At 26.7% G+C, this 22,029-nt stretch overlaps 1 protein-coding gene across 2 annotated transcripts in view; it reads left to right on the top strand.

Annotated features, from left to right (window-relative positions):
* Positions 1-22,029, top strand: part of LOC100215858 (muscle calcium channel subunit alpha-1) — a 117,832-nt gene that overhangs the window by 71,915 nt on the left and 23,888 nt on the right. For both annotated transcript variants that reach the window (XM_065800885.1, XM_065800886.1), the window contains 7 exons: positions 1,398-1,488; positions 3,490-3,597; positions 3,911-3,963; positions 8,677-8,701; positions 10,740-10,840; positions 10,932-11,133; positions 13,677-13,835. In XM_065800885.1, coding sequence (XP_065656957.1) covers positions 1,398-1,488; positions 3,490-3,597; positions 3,911-3,963; positions 8,677-8,701; positions 10,740-10,840; positions 10,932-11,133; positions 13,677-13,835 — 739 coding nt within the window. The remainder of the gene's footprint in view (positions 1-1,397; positions 1,489-3,489; positions 3,598-3,910; positions 3,964-8,676; positions 8,702-10,739; positions 10,841-10,931; positions 11,134-13,676; positions 13,836-22,029) is intronic.

The raw sequence follows: 22,029 nt of genomic DNA, 5'->3' as shown, positions 1-22,029 counted from the left end.
TTGTTAGATATCCTAAAAATCAATATTATACAGTATTTTGACAATCAACTGCATTAATTTTTACCAGTTTTTGTTAGATTTCCTTAACCATTTAATCTGTACTTTAAAGTTTTATGTGTTTTTGTGCTCATATACAATTCATGTGACCTTATAGTTTATTTATATCATTCCCATGCCTTTTATTTTATATCATTCCCATGCCCTTTATTTTATATCATTCCCAGGCCCTTTATTTTATATCTGTCCATGCCCTTTATTTTAAAAGAATTTTGCCTAAGGTGAAATTCTTTAACCAATATGGCAAAGAAGGTCTCACATATTTATTTGTACAATGTTTTATAAAAAGAATATAGAACAAATCAAGATTCATAATGATAGTAATTGGGTAGAGTGTTCCAGCACTAACAGCATTGAAGCATCTTTTAAACAACTTCTTTAGACGATGCTTGGCATGCTGTTCAATGATTGGTTTGAATTAAGAACAATAGAACAAGCAAATCTTATTTCAAAATGTGACTTATTTACTTAATATACACACACGTTTTTATCAGTTGTAAAAGTTTCTTTTGCTCATATCTCAAAATGAGATTTTTGGTTATCTCATTGTTTTTCCCCTGGACCCTTCAATTAGTTTTATTTTTCAAGTACAAAACCTATATACTTGAAAACATTACATTTTACATTTCTTTATTGTTCTTTAGACCCATTCTTTCTTGTTTTTTTAGTTTAACGCTCTATTGTTTAGTCCTATTCTTTCTTCTTTTTTTAGTTTAATGCTCCATTGTTTAGTCCCAACTTTCTTGTTTTTTTAGTTTAACGCTCTATTGTTTCTTTTTGTTATGATTATGATTTGTTTCATGACATCATAAGTAATTGTTTTTAACAAGGTTTTCTGACATGTCTTCCTGCTGCTTACATCTTTCTCTGCACAGTATTTAAGCAGTGTGTATAGTTCAGTCATTTATCAGCTGATGACTCCTGCATTTAATGATACCAATTATTCTTATTTGGGATCATTTTTTCTGAATGCATTTTGTTTTATTTTAATGTTTTTAAGTTTTAGTTTGCTTTTCAGTTATAGTTTGCTTTTTGGATTTTTCGTTTTCTTTTTCTTTTGCTTTTTACTGCTTTAATGCTTTATAAATGAAAACACTGAAGCTAACTGAAGGTTTGACCATCAGAGTTAAATCATGACAAATAATAACAATAGAAAAAAAAATTAGGTTTTATGCTATTAAATCTTGCAATACTGTAAAATTTCTTTACAATATTGTGAGATTTAATTTAACAACTAATTACTTGTAAAAATATGTATTACCTGTAAATAAATCTTTTTAAAATTAAATCGAATAAATTGAAATAGATATAATTAAAAATACTTTATTTTTTTTTGATAGAAAGTCTGATGATATGTCTGTTGTCCGTATCTTTCGTGTAATCCGAGTATTGCGACCATTACGAGCCATTAACAGAGCACAGGGTCTAAAGGTTATTATTTTTGTTTTATAGTGAAAGAGTAGGTATTGTTTGTTATTTAAGATGTTTGAAAAATTTACATATATATATATTATATATACATATATATATATATATATATATATATATATATATATATATATATATATATATATATATATATATATATATACAGCGGTGGCCAAAAATTAAAGACCACTCATTTTTTAGTTGGTTTCTTAATCTTTAAATTAAAATTAAGAAGATTCTAATTGACATTAAGTTTTTTTTTTTAATATCTTGTTAATTAAAACATATGGATTAAAGTGGTATAATTTTTTTAATCTAATTCTAATTAAATAGCGTTTAACTTATTAAAAAACTGATGAGTACTTATAAATCTTATTTAAATAAGTTGGACAAAATTTAACAACCACTTTCAAATCTTTAATTTGCACTTATTAAAAATAATAATCCATTATTTTTTTTAACTGTCTTAATTGCTTATTACGTTGGCTATAAAATAAAATGTCGAGACCTGAGTTTCGATATCAATTAAACACTTATTTTTTGAATTGCAATAAGGATATAAAAATATTGCAAAAATGCGTGCAAAGATCGAAGAAAAAGACAGATACGCGGCTCTTGTATTAAAAGAAGAAGGCTATAGTATCAGACAAATAGCAGAAAAGCTCGGAAGGTCTCACTCTTGCATTATTAACATAATTCAACGATACAAAGAGACCCGGTCAATTAATGATCATCATAGGACTGGACGCAATAAAATTTCAAATGACCGTGATGTTCGCTCGTTAGTGAGATTAATGAAAGAAAACAGACAAGCATCATCTACAGACTTGTCTACGAAATGGACACTGTCAATTGGTCTGAAAGCAAGCCCTAGAACTGTGCGAAGGGTCCTCCACAACTTAAATTATTTATGGCGTGCTGCTGCAAAAAAACCACGCTTAAATAAAAAACAAAAATTTGCCAGGAAAGAGTGATGCAAACTACATAAAAATTGGTCAACAGATCAGTGGAGCTGTGTGGTCTTTAGTGATGAAATAAACGTTGAGGTAGACAACAAAAAAGGTCGCGTAATGTTGCGAAGACTTCCAAGCGAAGGGTTCAATGAATCATGCATTTTGAAACGAACAAAACAAGGCAGTGGTTCAATAGGCATTTGGGCCTGTATGAGTGCCTGTGGAGTTTACCACAATCATCAGTAGTAAAAGTTTAATTTTTCTACCTTTTACTACTTGCCAGAGCCGCAATATTAAATTATATTATAAACAGTAGCATTTAGCTAATTCCTGGTACTGCAGGTAACAGTAACATATACTATATATATATATACACACACACACACACACACACATATATATATATATATGTATATATATATATATATATATATATATATATATATATATATATATATATATATATATATATATATATATATATATATATATATATATATATATATACACACACATATATATATATATATGAATATACAGTGACATATCAAGACTGATTTTGACACTGATGTACCATTTTGGGCACCCAAATTTGGTCCCAAACTCCAGTACTTAAATACTAAAATAATGGCTATAATGTTAGCATAAAATGTTTGCATTTTTTAAAAATTAAAGAGAGTTATATAAATAATAAAATAAAAGTGCTCCCTTGTCAAATAAGGTAGAGTAAATTTCAATTGAATTGATGCTTGCGTAGGGGAAAGATCATAGGTTATAGTTAATATGAGGTAGATTTTTCAGGACACCATTTCTAAATAGGTGGTCCAAGGCAAAGGATATATTTTTTTTTTTTTAATTAAATTTCTTTTTTTTTTTCATTATAAGTTTTTAAATATTTTCATTATAATTTTTTTTCATTATAAGTTTTTAAATATTTCAATAAAAGTACTTTACATGATTTTATGTTTTGTGTTAAGTCTATTTACTTTTAAAGCTGCATTAGCTTTTAGTGCGTTGTTTTAAGGTGCTCATTAAATGTTTGTATTTTTAGCATGTCATTCAATGTGTTATTCTAGCTGTTAAAAAGATAGGGAATATTATGCTGGTCACTTTTCTTTTTCAATTTCTATTTGCTGTGATTGGTATACAACTTTTCAAGGTAATTATTATATAATACTGTCACTTGTGATTATCCATATCAACATTGGTTTAATAGTAATTAATGAAACATTATAAAATTTAAAATAGATGTAATTTAATAAGATAACTCAAAATTTGTTTTTTAATTTTATATAATTAATAGATATATACATTATTATAATTTTTTTTATATATATTTTATAATTTTATATATTTTTTCAATGTAATGTATTTTAATATTACATTTATATTACCATATTTATTTTTATTGAGTTTATATATTAAAGAAGATATTTAACTGGTTTAAATCTTAAAAAAGCTTTCATTCTTAGGGGACATTTTCTTTTTGCAATGATACAAATAAAACAACTAAAGTTGATTGCATGTAAGTATTTTATTTTTATTTTGAGTAGCAGATAATAAGGCTAATTAACTAATACACAAGTTAAACTCATATTAACTTATAATAACTATAACTTATAATAGCTTAATTGGTATAATTTACACATCAGCTGTGGTAACTATTCATTCCCTAAATAGAATATGATGACAACATAATCACTGTAAAATATTCTTATGATGACATAAATTACTGCAAACCAAATCTCAAAATACATAGAGACAATGTATCTGCGGTCCAGTAAAGCGTGGTAACAGAAACCTCTCTGGCGAAATCAAGCTCTCACAAATTACATTGTATTTACCAGCTGTTAGCTGTGTGGCCATTCTAAAATAAGGTAGTGTTAGTTTGATCCTGTACTGTCCCAAAAGCATAGGAAGCACAAATATTTGATTTACCTACCTTGTAGACCAAGAAGGAAGCCAATTGTTTTCAAGTCTCCACATACATTCCATTGATTTTTGTTGTATTTAATTTTCTCAAGCAAAAATTTAACATTGATGACGGAATATCGGAATATGTTACAGACCTTGTTTTTAACAAAAAATGCTAAATGCATTAGCTCAACGTGAGTTTGGCGCTATAAAGTGCTTAATTTTTTTTTTTGTCAAGAATATTAATTTTTTTAAACTTTTGCAAAATAAAAATTTATTGCAAGATGAGTTCAATTAAAAAATTAACTCAATTATGTAAATATATTATGGAGTGCATTTTTAATATTAAATTACTAAATTAAATATTACATTTTATAAAAGTATTTAACAGACACTTTGAACATGTTTACAAGGAATTTAATATTTAGTAGTAAAAAACATAAAAAAAGAATTGCAATAAAAATATGATATTTTTTCTTAATAAACATTTTATTATTAAACAATATTTAGTTTTTAAATAAAATTGATATTGGAATTAAATTTTTTTTGTTTTTAATTTTATCTGAATTTATTTCATTTTTAAATAGCACTTTTATCAAACATACCATTCAAACTTTTTTAACAAACTTTTACATAATTGTCTTTTAAATGTTTAAGTTGTTTTTATAACATTAATAACTTCTTATCTCCTTCTGCTTATAAGACATCTTTTAACACTCTTGTTTTATCCATTTCTTCGAAAAAGAAAAAAGTTTACTTTCAGATTGTAAAATGTGATCAGGCCCGGATTTACCCCATTTGGGGCCCTAGGCAGATTCAAATTTTGGGGCCCTTAAAATGATATATTAATCCTTTATTCAAGAATCAAGAATGTACTTTTAAAAGCAACTTCAAATATTGACACTCAATCAAATTAAAAAAAAAGACTTCGGTATGTGAAAATATGTTTTATTTTCAAATTTTACATTAACTTTTTTCTACACTTTTCCTTAGCAAATTCTTCAATCAATTTGTTGAAATCAATTTTTTTCATCAAATCTGCATTACTTGATAGCAATGAAAAACTATTTAATGTATTTTGTATTATAGTTGATCTTAAATAATTTTTCGTAAGTCTTAACTTCGTTCTTAAATAACTTCGTTCTCCTAAACAGTTAGTGAGCATCAAACATAAATAGATTCTTAAAATTGTTTCGAAATTTGGAAACACAATTTCCTTTTTTTTTTCTTTTATAATTTTATATAATGATAAATGACTTATAGGTAAATCTTCACTTTTGCAGGTTAACTTAATATAATTATGTAAAAGAATTAGTTCATTATACAAAGCTTCATCGATGTCTTCACTGTATCGCTCCATAATTTTTTGGATGTTAGTTTTTAAACCCTCATGTGATATGTTTAAATTTGTCAAAAATCCAAATAGTGCCAAAATATCCTGATAAGCTTTAGCCCGATTTTTAAAGTTTACACTGATTGTTTTCAAACTTTTCTCAAATATATTTGTTTGAAATGCTTCTTTAGGAGTCAATTTGGTTTGTGGTGTTTGAGATTCATCTGGAAATCTTTTGTTTGTTCGTTGCCTTTTGATTGTGTAGTCGGTGTCTGGAAGCAACTTTTTCGCTTCTGCTTCAATGACATTACAATCGCCAACTAATTGATCAAAAAAATCACCAAGAGATGAGTATAAATTCGAACAAGTGTCTAGGGTAATTTTCAAATCTTGTAGACATTTTGAAACTAAGTTTATTTGACTCAGGATGGTGTTCCAAAAAACTGTTTGTAATGCCAATTCAAATTCGTCCATCTTTCCAATCAGATTATGTGCCTCTGCTCTCGAATTCGAGTCAAAACTTGAATCTTCCGCGATTTCATTCAAAGAATCTTCTATGTCTTTGTAGTTATGATATATTGTATTCACAGAGTCTACACGATCACTCCATCGGGTTTTAGACAAAGATTTAACAGACTTATCCAAAAATTTCTCTAGAACAGCCCATCATTTGGTTGATGACGAAAAAAAGTTATATATTTGTTTAACTATTCCGAAAAAATTAATTGACTCTATACAACAATCAACACCAGATGAACCCACTAAGTTCAATGAATGTCCAGCACATGGCAAAAAGGTGGCCAACTTATTGATATTCAAAATTTTTGTCCGCATACCTTTATATTTTCCAGACATGTTTGGCGCGTTGTCATATGATTGTGATCTACAGTTGGATATGTCAAAGCTGAGAGTTGAATCCAAAAAATTGATGGTTACTTCAGCTAATTTCTCACCCGACTGATCCTCAACTTGCACAAAATTGATAAATCTTTCAATTGGTTCAAATGTTGTATCATCAACATATCTCAAGATGATACAAAGCTGATCTTTGTGACTAATGTCTGGTGTAGACTTGACGGATAAACCAAAATATTTTGAATTTTTTACTTCGCTAATTGACTGTAAAACTTTCTTGGCCATCAGTGCAACGAGTTCGTTTTTAACAGTCTTTGACAAATAATTAGTTTTTCCAAATCCAACATTTCTATAATTTTCCACATGTTCAGATAGAAAAGGGTCAAACTTTGAAATAAGCTCCAGTAATCCTATAAAATTGCCATTGGATTCTTTGCCGAAACTTTCGTTGGATCCTCTGAAAGCCATCAGGAGATGCTTGGGGGCCCTTAAAATCTTGGGGCCCTAGGCAGTGTCTAGTCTGCCTATAAGTAAATCCGGGCCTGAATTGATGGAATAAGTTTATTAAAATGCTGCAAAGATTTTAATGAAGTTTGCAAAAAAATTGAAGTTGCAATGATGTATCCTAAACAAGAATTTGATTTTTCCAATAAAGAATTGGAGAAGATTAAAGAACTATGCGATGCTCTTGCTTCCATTGAGGCTGTAGAATATTTATGCAAGAATAATGCTGATCTTTTACATGCTGATAAAGCTACTGAATTTGCTGCTAAGAAGTTAACAATTAGACCAACATCAGTGGAGCCAGAGAAAGCTTTTTCAGCCATGAGATTGTTTGCATCAAAAATTAAAAATAGGTTATGAGATGATACCCTTGATGCTTTGATGCTTGATTCTATTAATTCAAAACCTACATATAAGCGGAAAGCTAGTTCATTAATAGTCCTATTCCTAAAAAAATTGAAGAAATCTAAAGGCTGTAAGTTTAGTGTTGTTGAATCACTGAGCTGTTTTGAATAAATTTGAAATGATTCATGATGTCACCAACATTTATTAGAGAACAGGATATTGTACCTTTCATCAGCTTTTGACCAAGCAAGATCTTTAGATGCGACCCAACAGTATACAACATTTATCAGTATATATGTGTGTGTGCTTATATATATATATATATATATATATATATATATATATATATATATATATATATATATATATATATATAAATATATGTGTGTATATATATATATATATATATATACATATATATATACATATATATATATATATATATATATATATATATATATATATATATATATATATATATATATATATATATATATATATATATATATATATATAAGTAATGTAATGTAAAAATAGTATATGTATATGTAATGTAATGTAAAATAGTTAAACATAGAATGTAAAATTTAGTTTCAAACGAATGTAAAATAGTTTTGCAATATTTATTAAAGAAGGGATTTTTTTATCATCTGCTAACTAATTTATCACGCAAAACATAAGTCTCTCCATAGATTAAAGTATATAAAAGCAAATAAAAAACTTGTTTTTTTAAAAAAGAAAGGAAGTAGTTCTTTTGTTTATGGGAATTCTTTTCACAATTGTATTTAAAATTTTTTGTTTATTTAAAACTCAATATAGTCTATTGTTGTTTTGACCTAATTAATTTATGAGCATAAGTTATGTTTACAAATATCTTATTGGTAACTGATAGTCTATCTATAAATTGTTTATAATTTTTATTAAAAATATTACATTAAATTTAAATACTTAATAAATGAATAAATAAATAATGAATAAATAAGTTATGATAAACAAACAAAAGATTATGTTAAGTATAAGGTTGTTTTAAGAAATAAGTTATATAATCAACCCTTGGAATTATCTCGGCAAAAAAAAATTGATACAAAAGTTTTTCCATAAAACATAGAAACGAGGTTGGCAATATTTTGCCGACCTCAAAAACTTTTGGGCCGGCAGTTAGGTCGGCATTGCCGAATGCCGACCCTAATTCTGAGGGTTGTATAATATATATATATACACACACACACACACACATATATGTAATGTAATATTTTGTTTAACATGTTCTAATTTTTTTATTTTTAGCGGAATGTTTGTTGAAAAGGGAATGGTAAGGACTTAAATATTTAACTCAAAATAAGAAAAAAAGAACTTTCTTGTGCTGATTTACATTGGTAGATGTTTAACAATACTGCTTAATCCTGCACTTGATACTTTTTGCAAACTTTTCTGTTGTTCTCAAATATTAAACATTCAAACACAGTTTTACCTTTCTTTTTTTCATTATTCATCATGTGTAAATGTTAGTAAGTAAAGCTACATAAATTGATGATCAAGGTAATGTCTTGAATGACCCCTAAAATAATTATGATCATGTGTTAGAATACTATGAGTTTTAAAAATAATTTTTTTGTGTGTGTAAATAAAAGTAAATTGAAGCGTATAAATAACCATAAGTGTAAAATATATCTCTTATTGAGGCCTAATAAATGTCTTATTGTCAAGGGACTACAGAATTGTAATAATCAGTGCTATAAGAGGCTTTCATATTTTCATATTTTGATTGTTTGATTCTTTTGATATGTAGTAGTAACTAATTTCTATGATTTTATTTTTAACAAATCAAAGATTGAAAATGTTGTAAGTAAATTATTGCTTGGTGTGTGAAGACAAGCAATTAAAGTCGTTTCCGGCCAATAACATCATAGAGTGATTTACTGTGACTTGATGAAGTAAAGAACCAATTAAATTTCATAGTGAAGTCTTGTTCATAGTTGCATATATTTATAAAGTATTTGTAGTTTTTATATTGGCCAGCACACTTATAAGAAAAATTATGAACAGTTTCTATTATTTGAATTGCTTTTGACATGCTTGATTATTTGTTTTAGCGCATGATTTACCATCATGCAACATAATTTACCATCATGCAACATGATCTACATTATGCAAGTTAACAATGATTAAACATATAAGGTTACATTAGAAAATACTGTTTATTTCACAATAAACTACTGTTGGGTACAACATTGCTTGAATTTTGTGAAAACAAATTTTATTTTTATTACTGTCTTAAACTATGTTTTGTAAACAACAACAAACTTATGCAAAATTATGACATTTAATTATTATTGACAGAATTATAATGCATTACTTAACTTATTTTCGAATTTTCGAAAAAATTTGTTTAAATAATTTAAAATAAAAGCTAGGCTTTCTGTTAAATAACTTATTTATCAAAATATTATTGAAGCAACTTGTGAATTTAGTTATATTTACTTACGTAGATTAGTTTGTAATTGTTCCTTGTTTGTAAGCTATACATGAATCATCTTCATTTTCTTATTTGTTCAAGGCAGCATCTGAATACAGCATCTTCTGCGACATAAATATTTTTACTGCAACTTTTTACTATTGAACAAATAATATTGTAGTTAAAAATATATAATATTATAGTTAAAATATATAATATTTTAGTTAAAATATATAATATTGTAGTTAAAATATATAATATTATAGTTAAAATATATAATATTATAGTTAAAATATATAATATTATAGTTAAAATATATAATATTATAGTTAAAATATATAATATTATAGTTAAAATATATAATATTATAGTTAAAATTCTGTGATGTAATGTTCTTAAAAAATAAATAAGGCTGAAAAAAAAAAAATTGAGTCAGTGTATTGATATCTTGGAAATTCTAAGGAGTTGACACATTTGCATGAGAAGGCATAGTGTCAAAATTTGATTTTTTGAAGAAATTTTTTTTATTTAATCAAGGGAAAGAATTTTGAGGCATAATTTACATGGAAAAAAACCTTAATGAATTAATTTTTTTGAAGAAACAAAGAAATAGCTGCTCTAAAAAGATATGATTTAACAGAATGTCATATTGTATGCCAATAAATTATGTTAGATGATGGAGATGCTCACTTCTCCATCTTGTTCCTTCTAACAAAATTTATTTTTTATTCAAACAGCATTTATCCTAGCACTTATGGTAAAGATAAAGAGTTGTAACTATACAATTATGAAACATTAATAAACTTTTTTTTTTACAATGAGACTAATAAACTGTTTTTAACAGATAATTTTGTTATAATATGTTACAAATTAAATGCATTGCCATTATTTTTAGAATAAAACACGTAAATGGGAAACCCATGAATTTAACTTTGATAATATTTTTGAAGCCATGACTACACTATTTGTTGTAATGACATTTGAAGGATGGCCAGGGTAAGAAAACAATGTTAAAGAAAATTAGAATTATTTGTTGTTCAATTTTTGTTGTTTTAAAAGTTTCTTTATTTTTTTAATTTTGTTTTAGTATTTTATACAATGCTATTGACTCGAAGGGTGTGGATGTTGGCCCTGTTAAGGACAATAGGCCTCTTGTTGCAATTTATTTTGTGATATATATTATTATAATTGCGTTCTTCATGGTTAATATATTTGTTGGATTTGTTATTGTGACTTTTAAAAGTGAAGGGGAAGAAGAATTCAAAAATTGTGAACTTGATAAAAATCAGGTATACATTTGCGGTAAAATTTATTAACTAATAATTTAAAAAATATATATTGTGATTAAAACCAGGTATACAATTGCACTTAAGTTTTATTTATATTTTATGAGCTGTTATAAACTGTATAAATATTGAGTTTTAATGGTTTATAAGTTGGTCAAAAACCTATCTGTTTCTTTAACCAGAATGCTGCTACTAATGTTGATAGCAGTGTTCTGATACCAACATTGATATTCTTTACAAAACGTTTAAACAACTATTATCCCATGATAAGGTAGTGTTGTTAACTACCAAGCTTTCCATTAGTGCCTTGCTAAAATGGAGTTCAATCAATTAGTGACATACCAGCTGTTGTGCCAAGATCTAGAGTACTATCTGAAGTGTGAACAATAGCCTTCACTATGCCATTTGACCCAAGAGTAGTTTTTTAACACTACAGCATTTGAAGACTAAGAAACAGAATCTGCTCTTGAAGATCACCCTTTTCCATGATTTCTCTGAATGGTTCTACTATGATGTCAGACAAACAAGCAATTGTGTTTACTTGTGTTGGCTTTGTTCATATTTTTGGTACTACAATACTTACTAACATAATTAAACAACACTGTCATCAATCATCAAATCATCATTGGTGCATGAAAACAGAGAGGAACTCCTGTTATAGTTTAAAAATTTATGAACAACCTTCATCCTACCATCAAGTTCACTTTTAACCATTTAGACAGTGTCATCCACCTTTTAGACATCTACAAAAGTTCATAAAGGCAAATTCATGCAACTCTATAATAAAATAGAAAATGTAAAAAAACAATTTAAGAAAAGTGAGGGTTACAATTAGGGTTAGAAAAAATTTTATTTAAATGTTTGTAGTATGCTTTCATTTTATTCATAAAATAGATGGCTGTGTATTACTTATAGAAAAAAAGGAAAGGTGCATGGTGGTGAAAAATATGTTCAAAGTTTGAAAGCGGTTTAAAATATGTTAAATATAAGTAAAGATTTAGTATCTAATGAGACATTAGTTGAGATGGGTATTTTTTTCTTGATTTTGTAGGATTGTTCTTTTCCAGGCATGTCAAACTCAATTCAACATGGGGGACTATGATAACATAAGGAAATGTTGCAAGGGCTGCATAAGCTAATATTCTTATCATTATACTTATATAATATTCTCTATAGTTATATTAATTCTTCTCTATGAAGCTTCCCTAGCTTCCTATGAAGCATAAATGCTTCATAAAGAAGTCATATAAATAAACTCATCAACTCGGTTTTTTACTATGGCTTGATATGAACTGTAAGCAAGGTAGAAATTCCGCTTGAAATTTATGAAATTTTATATTATTAAATACTTAAGACCATAACAACACACATACACACACAAATAAAAATAATAAAAATGCAAATGTAGTATTTTGTGATAATAATAAAAAAGATTTGAAAATTAAAGTTTTTTCAGAATTTTGGCGTTTCTTATTTTAAATGTGCACAGGTATATGCTGCCAAACATGGCACATATTTCACAAGCAAATAAAATCATCTTAGGAATCAACCATGTGGTGAAAACAAATAAAATTTGGGTACATGAGTAAATTTTTATTTAAAATCAATGTATTTGGAGCTCCACTATTTTAATGGTGAAACATAGCAAATTAACCTTTTATAAAGTCTTGAAACCTTACTTCAAAGTCTTGTTTTATATTTTTTAAATATTTTGAGTTGCTACGCATGGTATTGAGGCCTTGCACCTTCATAGGTAAATTCTCTCTTTCAATTTGATGCTTTCAATGTAAAAACCTGGTCTTAAAAGTACAGTATCAATCATGGTAGTGGTGAACTTGTTTCCAATCTCCAAAAAGATGTCTGTGTCTTTAGTTATACATAGGATTCAACTGAAGTTCTTCTCCAGAACTTCAACTCCAGAAGTTCTTTCGTAGTTTCATAATTGAAATTAAGACAATGATTAGAAAGGCCTGAAAACTATTGCAGAATTTTGTTAAACTAACTCTTCAAATGTGTTTTTATGTCATTCACATTATCGGCTTATGTAAAAAAATTTATTCTTTTTGGATTAACTTTGCAATTTCAATTAGGCAGCTTATGTTCATCTTTAATGTAAGATTTGAATGTGTTGCAATTATTTGTACCAGATCATATCTTGAAATGGCTATGACTCTGTTGCTGCCATGTGTTCATTTGATTAAAATCTAAAAAACCATTATTACCACCAAGTTTCAAGTTGTTGTATTCTTTAAAAAAGAAACATTATATATTATATTATTAACACACACATGTATAAAACTATGAATGGATGTCTAGATAGGTACTCTGACTTCACACTAAAATAACCTACTGCTGGTGGCTTCAGTGCATACATCAACTATCTTATAGCCTGCTTCTGCAAAGGATTGCTGCAACTTTTAAACATTTTTTATGTTGAAAACTGTTAATTTGTTTTGCAATAAATTTTTTAAATTTATATTATTGTTTCTAGTACATTTAATAAACTGTTCTATACATTTTTAAGTAAGACATTATATTTTTTTAAGAGAAATTGTATTGACTATGTGCTGAGCATTCGTCCAGTGTCTCGCTTTGTACCACAACATAAAGTTCAGTACCATATATGGCGTATTGTTACATCAAAGCAGTTTGAATACATGATTTTTGGTTTTATTGTAGGCAACACTATAGTTTTGGCTGGACAGGTATGGTTTTATAAAATAAAAGTTTATTAAATAAAAATACTAAAAATAGCAAGCAACAAAAATCACAAAATGTCATATTAGTTTTTTGATAATCAGAGCACAGCTGTATATATATATAAGTCCAGTATTTTTTTTTTTTTTTAAATATGATATAAGTAATACTCCAGTCTTGATAAAACTCATTACATTTTGAATACTTAGGAAAGTAATCTTAAACTCAAAACAAAAAAACAGTTGTTTGCTGCTAATATTTATTGCAATACTGTTGATAATTCTATTTTGATAACAACACTCTTACTGAGTCATTTAATTTGTGTCCAAAACAAATCCAATTTAATTTAGATTATCCTTCACTGTTAATCTCGCATAAAAATTATTTATACAAACTGTTAACATCTGCTAAGGTTGCCTCTATTGTTCTTGCTTTTTTCATTATTGCTTTTTCTACTTCTAAAAATCTCTTGTCCATCTTTGTGAATACAGTATACAGTTTTTAAGTTTTCTGTCAATAAAAATGTTTTTAATAAGCCTCTTTACTAACGGGTGATGCGGAAGTTATCGGACAAATCCTAATTTCATTATTTGAGCATAATAATTAGTTTTTGTGGTTTTATGCGTAGGCATAAACGTTCTATAAAATATAAACTTTATTATTAAACACAATTATTTAAAATGAGGTTAAATGCAGCTGAACGAGAATCTTTTCGAAAGCGATTAAAAACGTTTTTTGTAAATAAACCTAATATAAAAAATAAATAAATCGTAAATCATTTTGAAAAGGAAGGATTTGCTCGAAGTACAATATATGATAACCTAAAAAGACTTGAAACTGTTCAATCGTTTTCTGATAGAAAGCACCCTATCGTCCAACATCCTGGACTAGAGAAAAGAAAGCCGAATTAATGAGACTTGTCAACAATCGAAAAGGGGTCAGTCAGAGAAAAATAGGTATTAAATTTGGTGTAAATCAATCGACAATTAGTCGTCAGTTAAAAAAAATGAATATTAAATATAGAAAACGTGAAAATACTCCAAAATACACTATAGAACAACAAATAAAGGCAAAGAAAAGAAGCAGGAAACTAGTTAACCAACTCTATAACACAAAATCGCTTCTAGTCATTGATGACGAAAAATACTTTTGTTTTGCAGGGGAAATTCTGGATATTACACAAACAACAAAAAGACATGCCCAGAAAGTGTTCGTTTTATAGGAAAAGAGAAATTTCCAAAAAAGTTATTAATGTGGATAGCCATATCTGACCGTGGTAGCCATTGTTTCGCACTTCCAAGGCTGTAGCGATCAATTCATTAATCTATATTAATGAATGTTTAGAAAAACGACTTCTTCCATTTATTCACAAGTATCATGGATTTAACTATTTATTTTGGCCAGATTTAGCAAGTTCTCATTATTCTAAAGTTTCTCTAAATTGGATGGACCATGTCTATTACGTTGATAAAGAATCCAATCCCCCAAATCTGCCTCAAGCACGACCAATTAAAAATTTTTGGGGACATTTGGCACAAAAGGTTTATGAGGGAGATTGGCAAGCTTCAACAGAGCAAGTTTTGATTGATCGCATTAAACTAAAACTACAAGAAATTGATTTAAACTTTTTACAGTCGCATATGAAAGGTGTCAGAGCAAAATTGAGATCAATTGCAGATGGTGGTGTTTTTTCATATAAAAAATAATATATTTTTATTAAAAGATAAATGCTTTATTTAAAAAAAATATAACAGTAGTTTGTTTTTTTATTTATAAATAAGTTATTGACGTTTTTATTTTGTCCGATAACTTCCGTATCACCCGTTATTGAACCGTAAAGAGGTTTATAACAGTAGAACGGAATCAGAAGTAAGAAAATGGTGAGCGCAAAAAGTGACAACTTTTTTTTAGTTAATTTTTTGTATGTATGGTTTCTCTGAGAGGTCATTAGTAGTATACGACTCCAGAAGTAAAGTAGATGATTCAGTAAGAATCATTTGGATCAATCAAATTTGTTTGTATGTATATAAATTATCTTCAAGCAATCCATTAAATTTGTTTGAAAAAATATGAATTCTCTATTGCTCCAATAAAGATTATCAGAAAACAACTTAGTTTTTTTGAAGTTAAAATTTATCATCCACTACAAGCCCCAAGTTGTCACAGATAATATTCAAGATAACTACATTGCTGTAGTAGTAGTGTGCTCACCTCAAAAGCAAGAAGTTCCGAGTTTGATCCCCGCCACGTCCCTGCTAGTACCACGCTCAACTTGTTTCTCCGCACAACAGCCTTGCTTGTCAAGGTTTGTGTTTCAGAGATATATAGTTAAGAGAGGTTCTAACCACAATTTAAGTAACCTTCCTGACTGTAGTGGCCTTCATAGCCTTGGGGTGTTGAATTAACATTAAAAAAAAACTTTATTTAGACTTTCACAGGTTTTTAAAACTTACAGATGCCATTTTTCATCAGGAAAGCAAGATTCAATCATGTTCTTGTTACATAGTTTAAAAGTTATCAAATAGATTTATGGAAAACATTTTTTGTATGACTGTGACAGAATTGTTGCTTAAGCAACATGCTGTAGAAGAGTTAAAGTGATAAATAATTTAAGCAACATAAGCTTGAGTAGTTACAATGTTTAACTTTCCAATTAACTCAATGGTTAACCTGTTTGTCTTCAGGGATAGTGTGGTCAAAAAGTTCAAGAAACGTAAATAAATGAGACATATATGATTAAGGGAATATGAGATTTTGCTAATGACGTTATTAAATATTTTTTCAATTAAAACTACTCTGGCTTTTTTTTTTCCTAATTAGGTATTGGAGTTTAAGCCATTTTCATTCTTTTTTTTTAATCTCTAATTTTCTAAAATTTTATTCTTCTAACTTTCTAAAATTTAAATTTCTAAAATTTTATTAAATTCTTTTCTATTAAGATTTTTTAAATAAAAAGTAATTCAAAATCCAATAGCTTTTTCATATTTTTTTTTTCTTAATCAAAATCCAATAGCAAAACTCAACACCTTTACAAAATCTAGTTTAAAATATTTTACAAATCACTAGGCAACATAATTAATATGATACATTACTATGTAATGCACATAAAAATAATTTAATGGACCAAAACATACTAGGGCACTGTTATCATTAAAATGTTTTATGAATTTTTTTTTTTCTGTTTTTTTTTTTTTTAAACTAGTTTTATTTTAACAAATGCAATATTTTAATTTGGTGTTTTGTGACTAAGGAATCCAATATTTGTTTACCAAAAACTGGGATATCTGTCAATTTTTTTCAGCAGTATTAAAAATAATTAAAAAGTTTAAATTTAGTTATTTCGATATTTCAATTGCGTTTTTTAATCACTATTTTAAACAATATTTGTATCCTTTTTTTTTTCTAAATTAATTTATAACAAAAATTTTATATTTTCAACACTTATGAAAATTTTAAAAGACGCATTGGCATTGCATCATTGAATTTCAAATTATAAATATATAAAAATTTTTAAACATTTGTCTTTTTTTATGTTTTTATTATATCTTATATGTTCACACTGTTTGCGTAAGTAAAAATCAATGTACAATTGAAAAGATGTCATTTCTGAGTTTAACTCATTGATGAAACTCTAAGTTTAAATTATAAATTATATTTTAAAAATGTAATTTTATAAATTATATTTTTTTAAATAAATTTAAAAAAGTAGTATTCTCAATTCACTTTTGAATATTGAAAATCAGAAAAGATTTTGGATTCAAAATACTGCTTTTGATGAACAAGACCAGGAAAATTTTCACCTTAAGGTTAGTGATTAACGAACAAGTAAATTCTGAGAAATTTGAATTTAAACCTAGTTTGGCCAACTAGCGTTGAATTTGAAAAGGTATTTTCTGCTGCTAGTATAATTTTAAACAAGTCGCATTGCAGAATGGGCAAGAAAACTCTGAATCCTTTGTTTTTTAACTTTCATGGAATAAAAGATCAAAGTTTTACTGAATTATAATTCAATAAATTACAATGTTTTTAAAGTTTGTTATGGTTTGTAAATTTATTTACTTTGTTTTGTAAAAATTAAATATTTTTTAAATACTGATATTATATTTTTATAATACCAAATACCAGTATTGAATTTTTGTCTGGTATTGGATACCCTATTTGTGATTTTATTTTATTTTATTGGTCATTAAATTTTCTTATGCAATTTTTAAACTGCTACTCATTAAGTGTTAGTAAAAAAATGATTATTTCACCATGAAATGACAATAACATGATGATTTGATCATTTTTGTTAAAAATCCTCATTTTTGTGATTCCTCAAATCCTCATTTATCATTTGGTTAATTTTCCCTAGTTTTCCTTAAGAATACCTTAAGCTTGCCTTCGCATGATCTTGAATTATTGATCATTATTATTATTTTATTTTAGTAATTAGATTTTAGTTATTAGATCGCTTCATAAGCGAGAGGTTCCGAGTTCGATCCCCAACACGTCCCTGGTAGTACCGCGCTCAACTTGTTTCTCCGCGTAGCGGCCTTGTTCGTCAAGGTTCGTGTTTCGGAGTTATAGAGTTGAGAGAGGGTTATAACCACTATTAAGTCGCCTCCTCATCTGTAGTGGCTTGAACGGCCTTGAGGAGGTAAATAACAAAAAAAAAAAAAAATTTTTTTGTAAAACAATCCAGAACCAAGTTGCTATGGTTTTTAGAATTGCTATTTTTCAACCAATCAAAACGATTTTTTTTAAGGTGTCATTCATATAAAAAAATAAAAATTGTTACCCTTATTCTCAAAATTAATTAATTTTTACTTTATATGCAGTCCCTAATAAATAAAAATGTAAATTTTAATTAAAAATATGTGTCGTTTTATGGGATATCATAATTTCAAATAATAATAGTATTTTGAAAATGGTTAGAAGGAATTTTTTTAAAAAGATAAATTTTATATCTTTTTTAACTTTATCTTAGAGTTAATGATAGATACCTATGCTTTGTTTCTCAAATACTCTATCAAACTTGAAAAATTCAAAAAAGAAATTTTTTAAAATTCAAAAATAATATATTTTTAGAATTTTAAAAGCTTAATAACAAAAGACATTAAAGAATCTTTGAAGATTATTTTAATGACAAACTTTTTATTTAGCTACTTAAAATTCCAATAGTCATTGGCAAAATGAGGTGGCAAGACCTACTTAAGGCCATGAAAAATTATGTTTATTAGCAAAATTATATCTGCTCTCACTCCCAGACATTGTTGTTAATATTATTCTCTTTTTTTTCTTACAACCAACTCCATATGTTCTTTAAATTTAAATGAAGTATTAATCTGACTTAATAAGTCTTTATCACATTTTTTTATAACACAATTATAATTTTTTTTTTTTTTCAAGTTTTTAATATGATTTCCTAATTTTTTCTACATTTATATTTTTTAGAATTAAATACTTTACTAATTGTCAAATACATAAGTGTAATTATTTTTTTATAACTTAAAATAAAATCCTTGTTTCAGCAACTGCTTTATTATTTGTATATTTTGTTTGTATATATATATATATATATATATATATATATATATATATATATATATATATATATATATATATATATATATATATATATATATATATATATATATATATATACAACCCGTAGATGTTGTCCGAAAGTTTTTTCCATATTTTGTTGACAAAAAGTAAAAATTAAAATGCAAGACCCGAATTATTTTTTTTTATTAATTGATAGACTGCCTGCCCCATCCAAACCCTCAGTCGATGTAGCAACACTCCCTTGCGGGTCAGGCTAAAAGATAGTAGATGTAGCAGCACTCCCTTGCGGGTCAGGCTATTTGTCAGTCGATGTAGCAGCACTCCCTTGCGAGTCAGGCTATAAGATAGTCGATGTAGCAACACTCCGCGCATGATTTACAGTAAAAAAGAATAAAAATAAAAACATTTATTAAAAAAATTAAAAATAAAAACGTTTTATTAAAAAAGATAAAAATAAAAACATTGTTTATATTGTTAAAAACATTCAGAATGTTTTTAAAACATTCTGGTCAATTAAATTTGCGTTTTTGTGGTTTTTTTAAAAAATGATTTATTTGTAATTAAATTAATGGTTTTTGCTTTCGTCCAACACGCAAATGTATATATGTATATACACATATATATATAAATTAGTAAAAAACACTTATCTAACTAATTAAACTATTTATCTAATTATCTAACCAAATAAACTTATCTAATTTATTATTGCTCTGTTCTTTAAGAACATTGAGCACTCTATTTGTAAAATACACTAACATAATTTACATATATATATATATATATATATATATATATATATATATATATATATATATATATATATATATTCTATATACATAAAATTTTATATTACATATTTTCTTATATAAACTTTGCTTAGTCAAAGGAAATATTTACATTGCTTAAAAATGCATTTAAATAAGTTTTTATATTTAATAATAATTATCATAAATTTCAATAAAATACCTTTAATTCCCTGTTAATTTTTTTTTTTTAAACTATAATAATTACCTTTTACATTACTTTTTCAATTTGTGCACATTTATGTGTTTTAAAAAGGTTGCAACACCTTGTTATTTCTTTCTTAAAATATTTGCTATAGAATTTCTCATGAAAATATAATTTATATTGAACTTTTAAATTTTATATAATTCTTTTATTCTTTTAATTTTGATTGCTTTTCTTTATGCTGTTCACAAAAAAAATCTTTGAGTTAAATAAAGTTTTTTTGTGAATCAAGTTTTTTGGCCATATTGAGAATTTTTCTAATATCAAATAATATATTTTTTAATCTGCTAAACCTGCTAAAATGAAATTTTACAAAACACTAAAATTCTCAATATTCTTCTTTTTCAGTTTTTTTTTAAGAGATCAAAAAAGAGAACCAAAATGAATAGTTAAACTTATTTTCATTGATTTTCGGTGATGATTGAAATAAATAAGAATAATTAATTAAAAAAAATAAAAAAAGCTCCAAATGTCAGTAATTTTTTAATTCTTAAATTATTTTAACTCTTAATTAATTTAACAACTTGAACCCAATTTTTTTCAGCTAATTATCTTAACAATCTAGATTTTCCTACTTCTATAAATGGTAATGTACTCTATGAGTCATCAAACCTTTGTCTTCTTCTATGAGTCATCAAACCTTTGTCTTCTTCTATGAGTCATCAAACCTTTGTCTTCTAGGATTAGCTTACTTACATTTTTTTTTTAAAACCTTATATCATATACTTTTCTAAATTCTGATCTTTCTTGGAAACCATATATTAAATCCATTGCAAAATTAGCATCCGTTAAGGTTGCATCACTTTATCATGCTTGCCACTTTCTTACTCCAGATTCTATTCTTTATCTCTACAAATCTCAAATCTGTCCTTGTATGGAATTCTGCTGCCATATCTAGAGCAGGTCTTAAAATGATGCCCTTTCTCTTTTATGCAAGATGCAAAAACGCATTTTAAACATTATTAGACCTGCTCTTACAGCCAACCTTCAATCATTGTTGCATCGTTGTAATATTGCTTTTTTTTCTCTTTTCTATAAAACTATGATGGACACTGCTCTTAAAACCTTGCATCTATTGTGCTATCTACTAAAATTTATTTCCGTGATACTTGTCATTCAATTTAGCCTCATCCTTTTACTGTGATTGTTTCTAAGTGCTCCAAGAATCATTATTCATTTAGTTTTTTTCCTCAAACATCAGTTTTTTGAAATTCGCTCCCTTCGTCTTGTTTTTCTGATTCATATAGTTACCAATCTTTTAAGTCGTCTGTTAATCGATATCTTGCTTTTAAACTTCATCTTTTTTCTTCCAGTAGCTTCAAACTCTAATTATGCTTAAAATTAAATTAATTAAATTAAAATTAATTAATAATGAAAAAAAATAATTAATAATTTAAAAATTCAGTTTTGAAAGCAACAAAAATCAATAATTTTGCACAAAATTGAATAAATGAGGCATTTTTAATTTCCTGGAAAAAAATCTATTTGAGTTCTAAATTTTAGAAAAATTTGTAAACCATTATTGAGATCTTAAATATATAAATATTTTTTTAAATTCACCTCACCACCCCCTCACCATCCTTCCCCCTGGCCACGAAGGCCACTACAGTCGAGGAGGGTACTTTAGTTGTGGTTACAACCCTC

The sequence above is a fragment of the Hydra vulgaris genome, chromosome 07 (genome assembly GCF_038396675.1).
Source record: "Hydra vulgaris chromosome 07, alternate assembly HydraT2T_AEP".
NCBI lineage: Eukaryota > Metazoa > Cnidaria > Hydrozoa > Anthoathecata > Hydridae > Hydra > Hydra vulgaris.
This window is presented reverse-complemented; position numbering and strand designations above follow the sequence as displayed.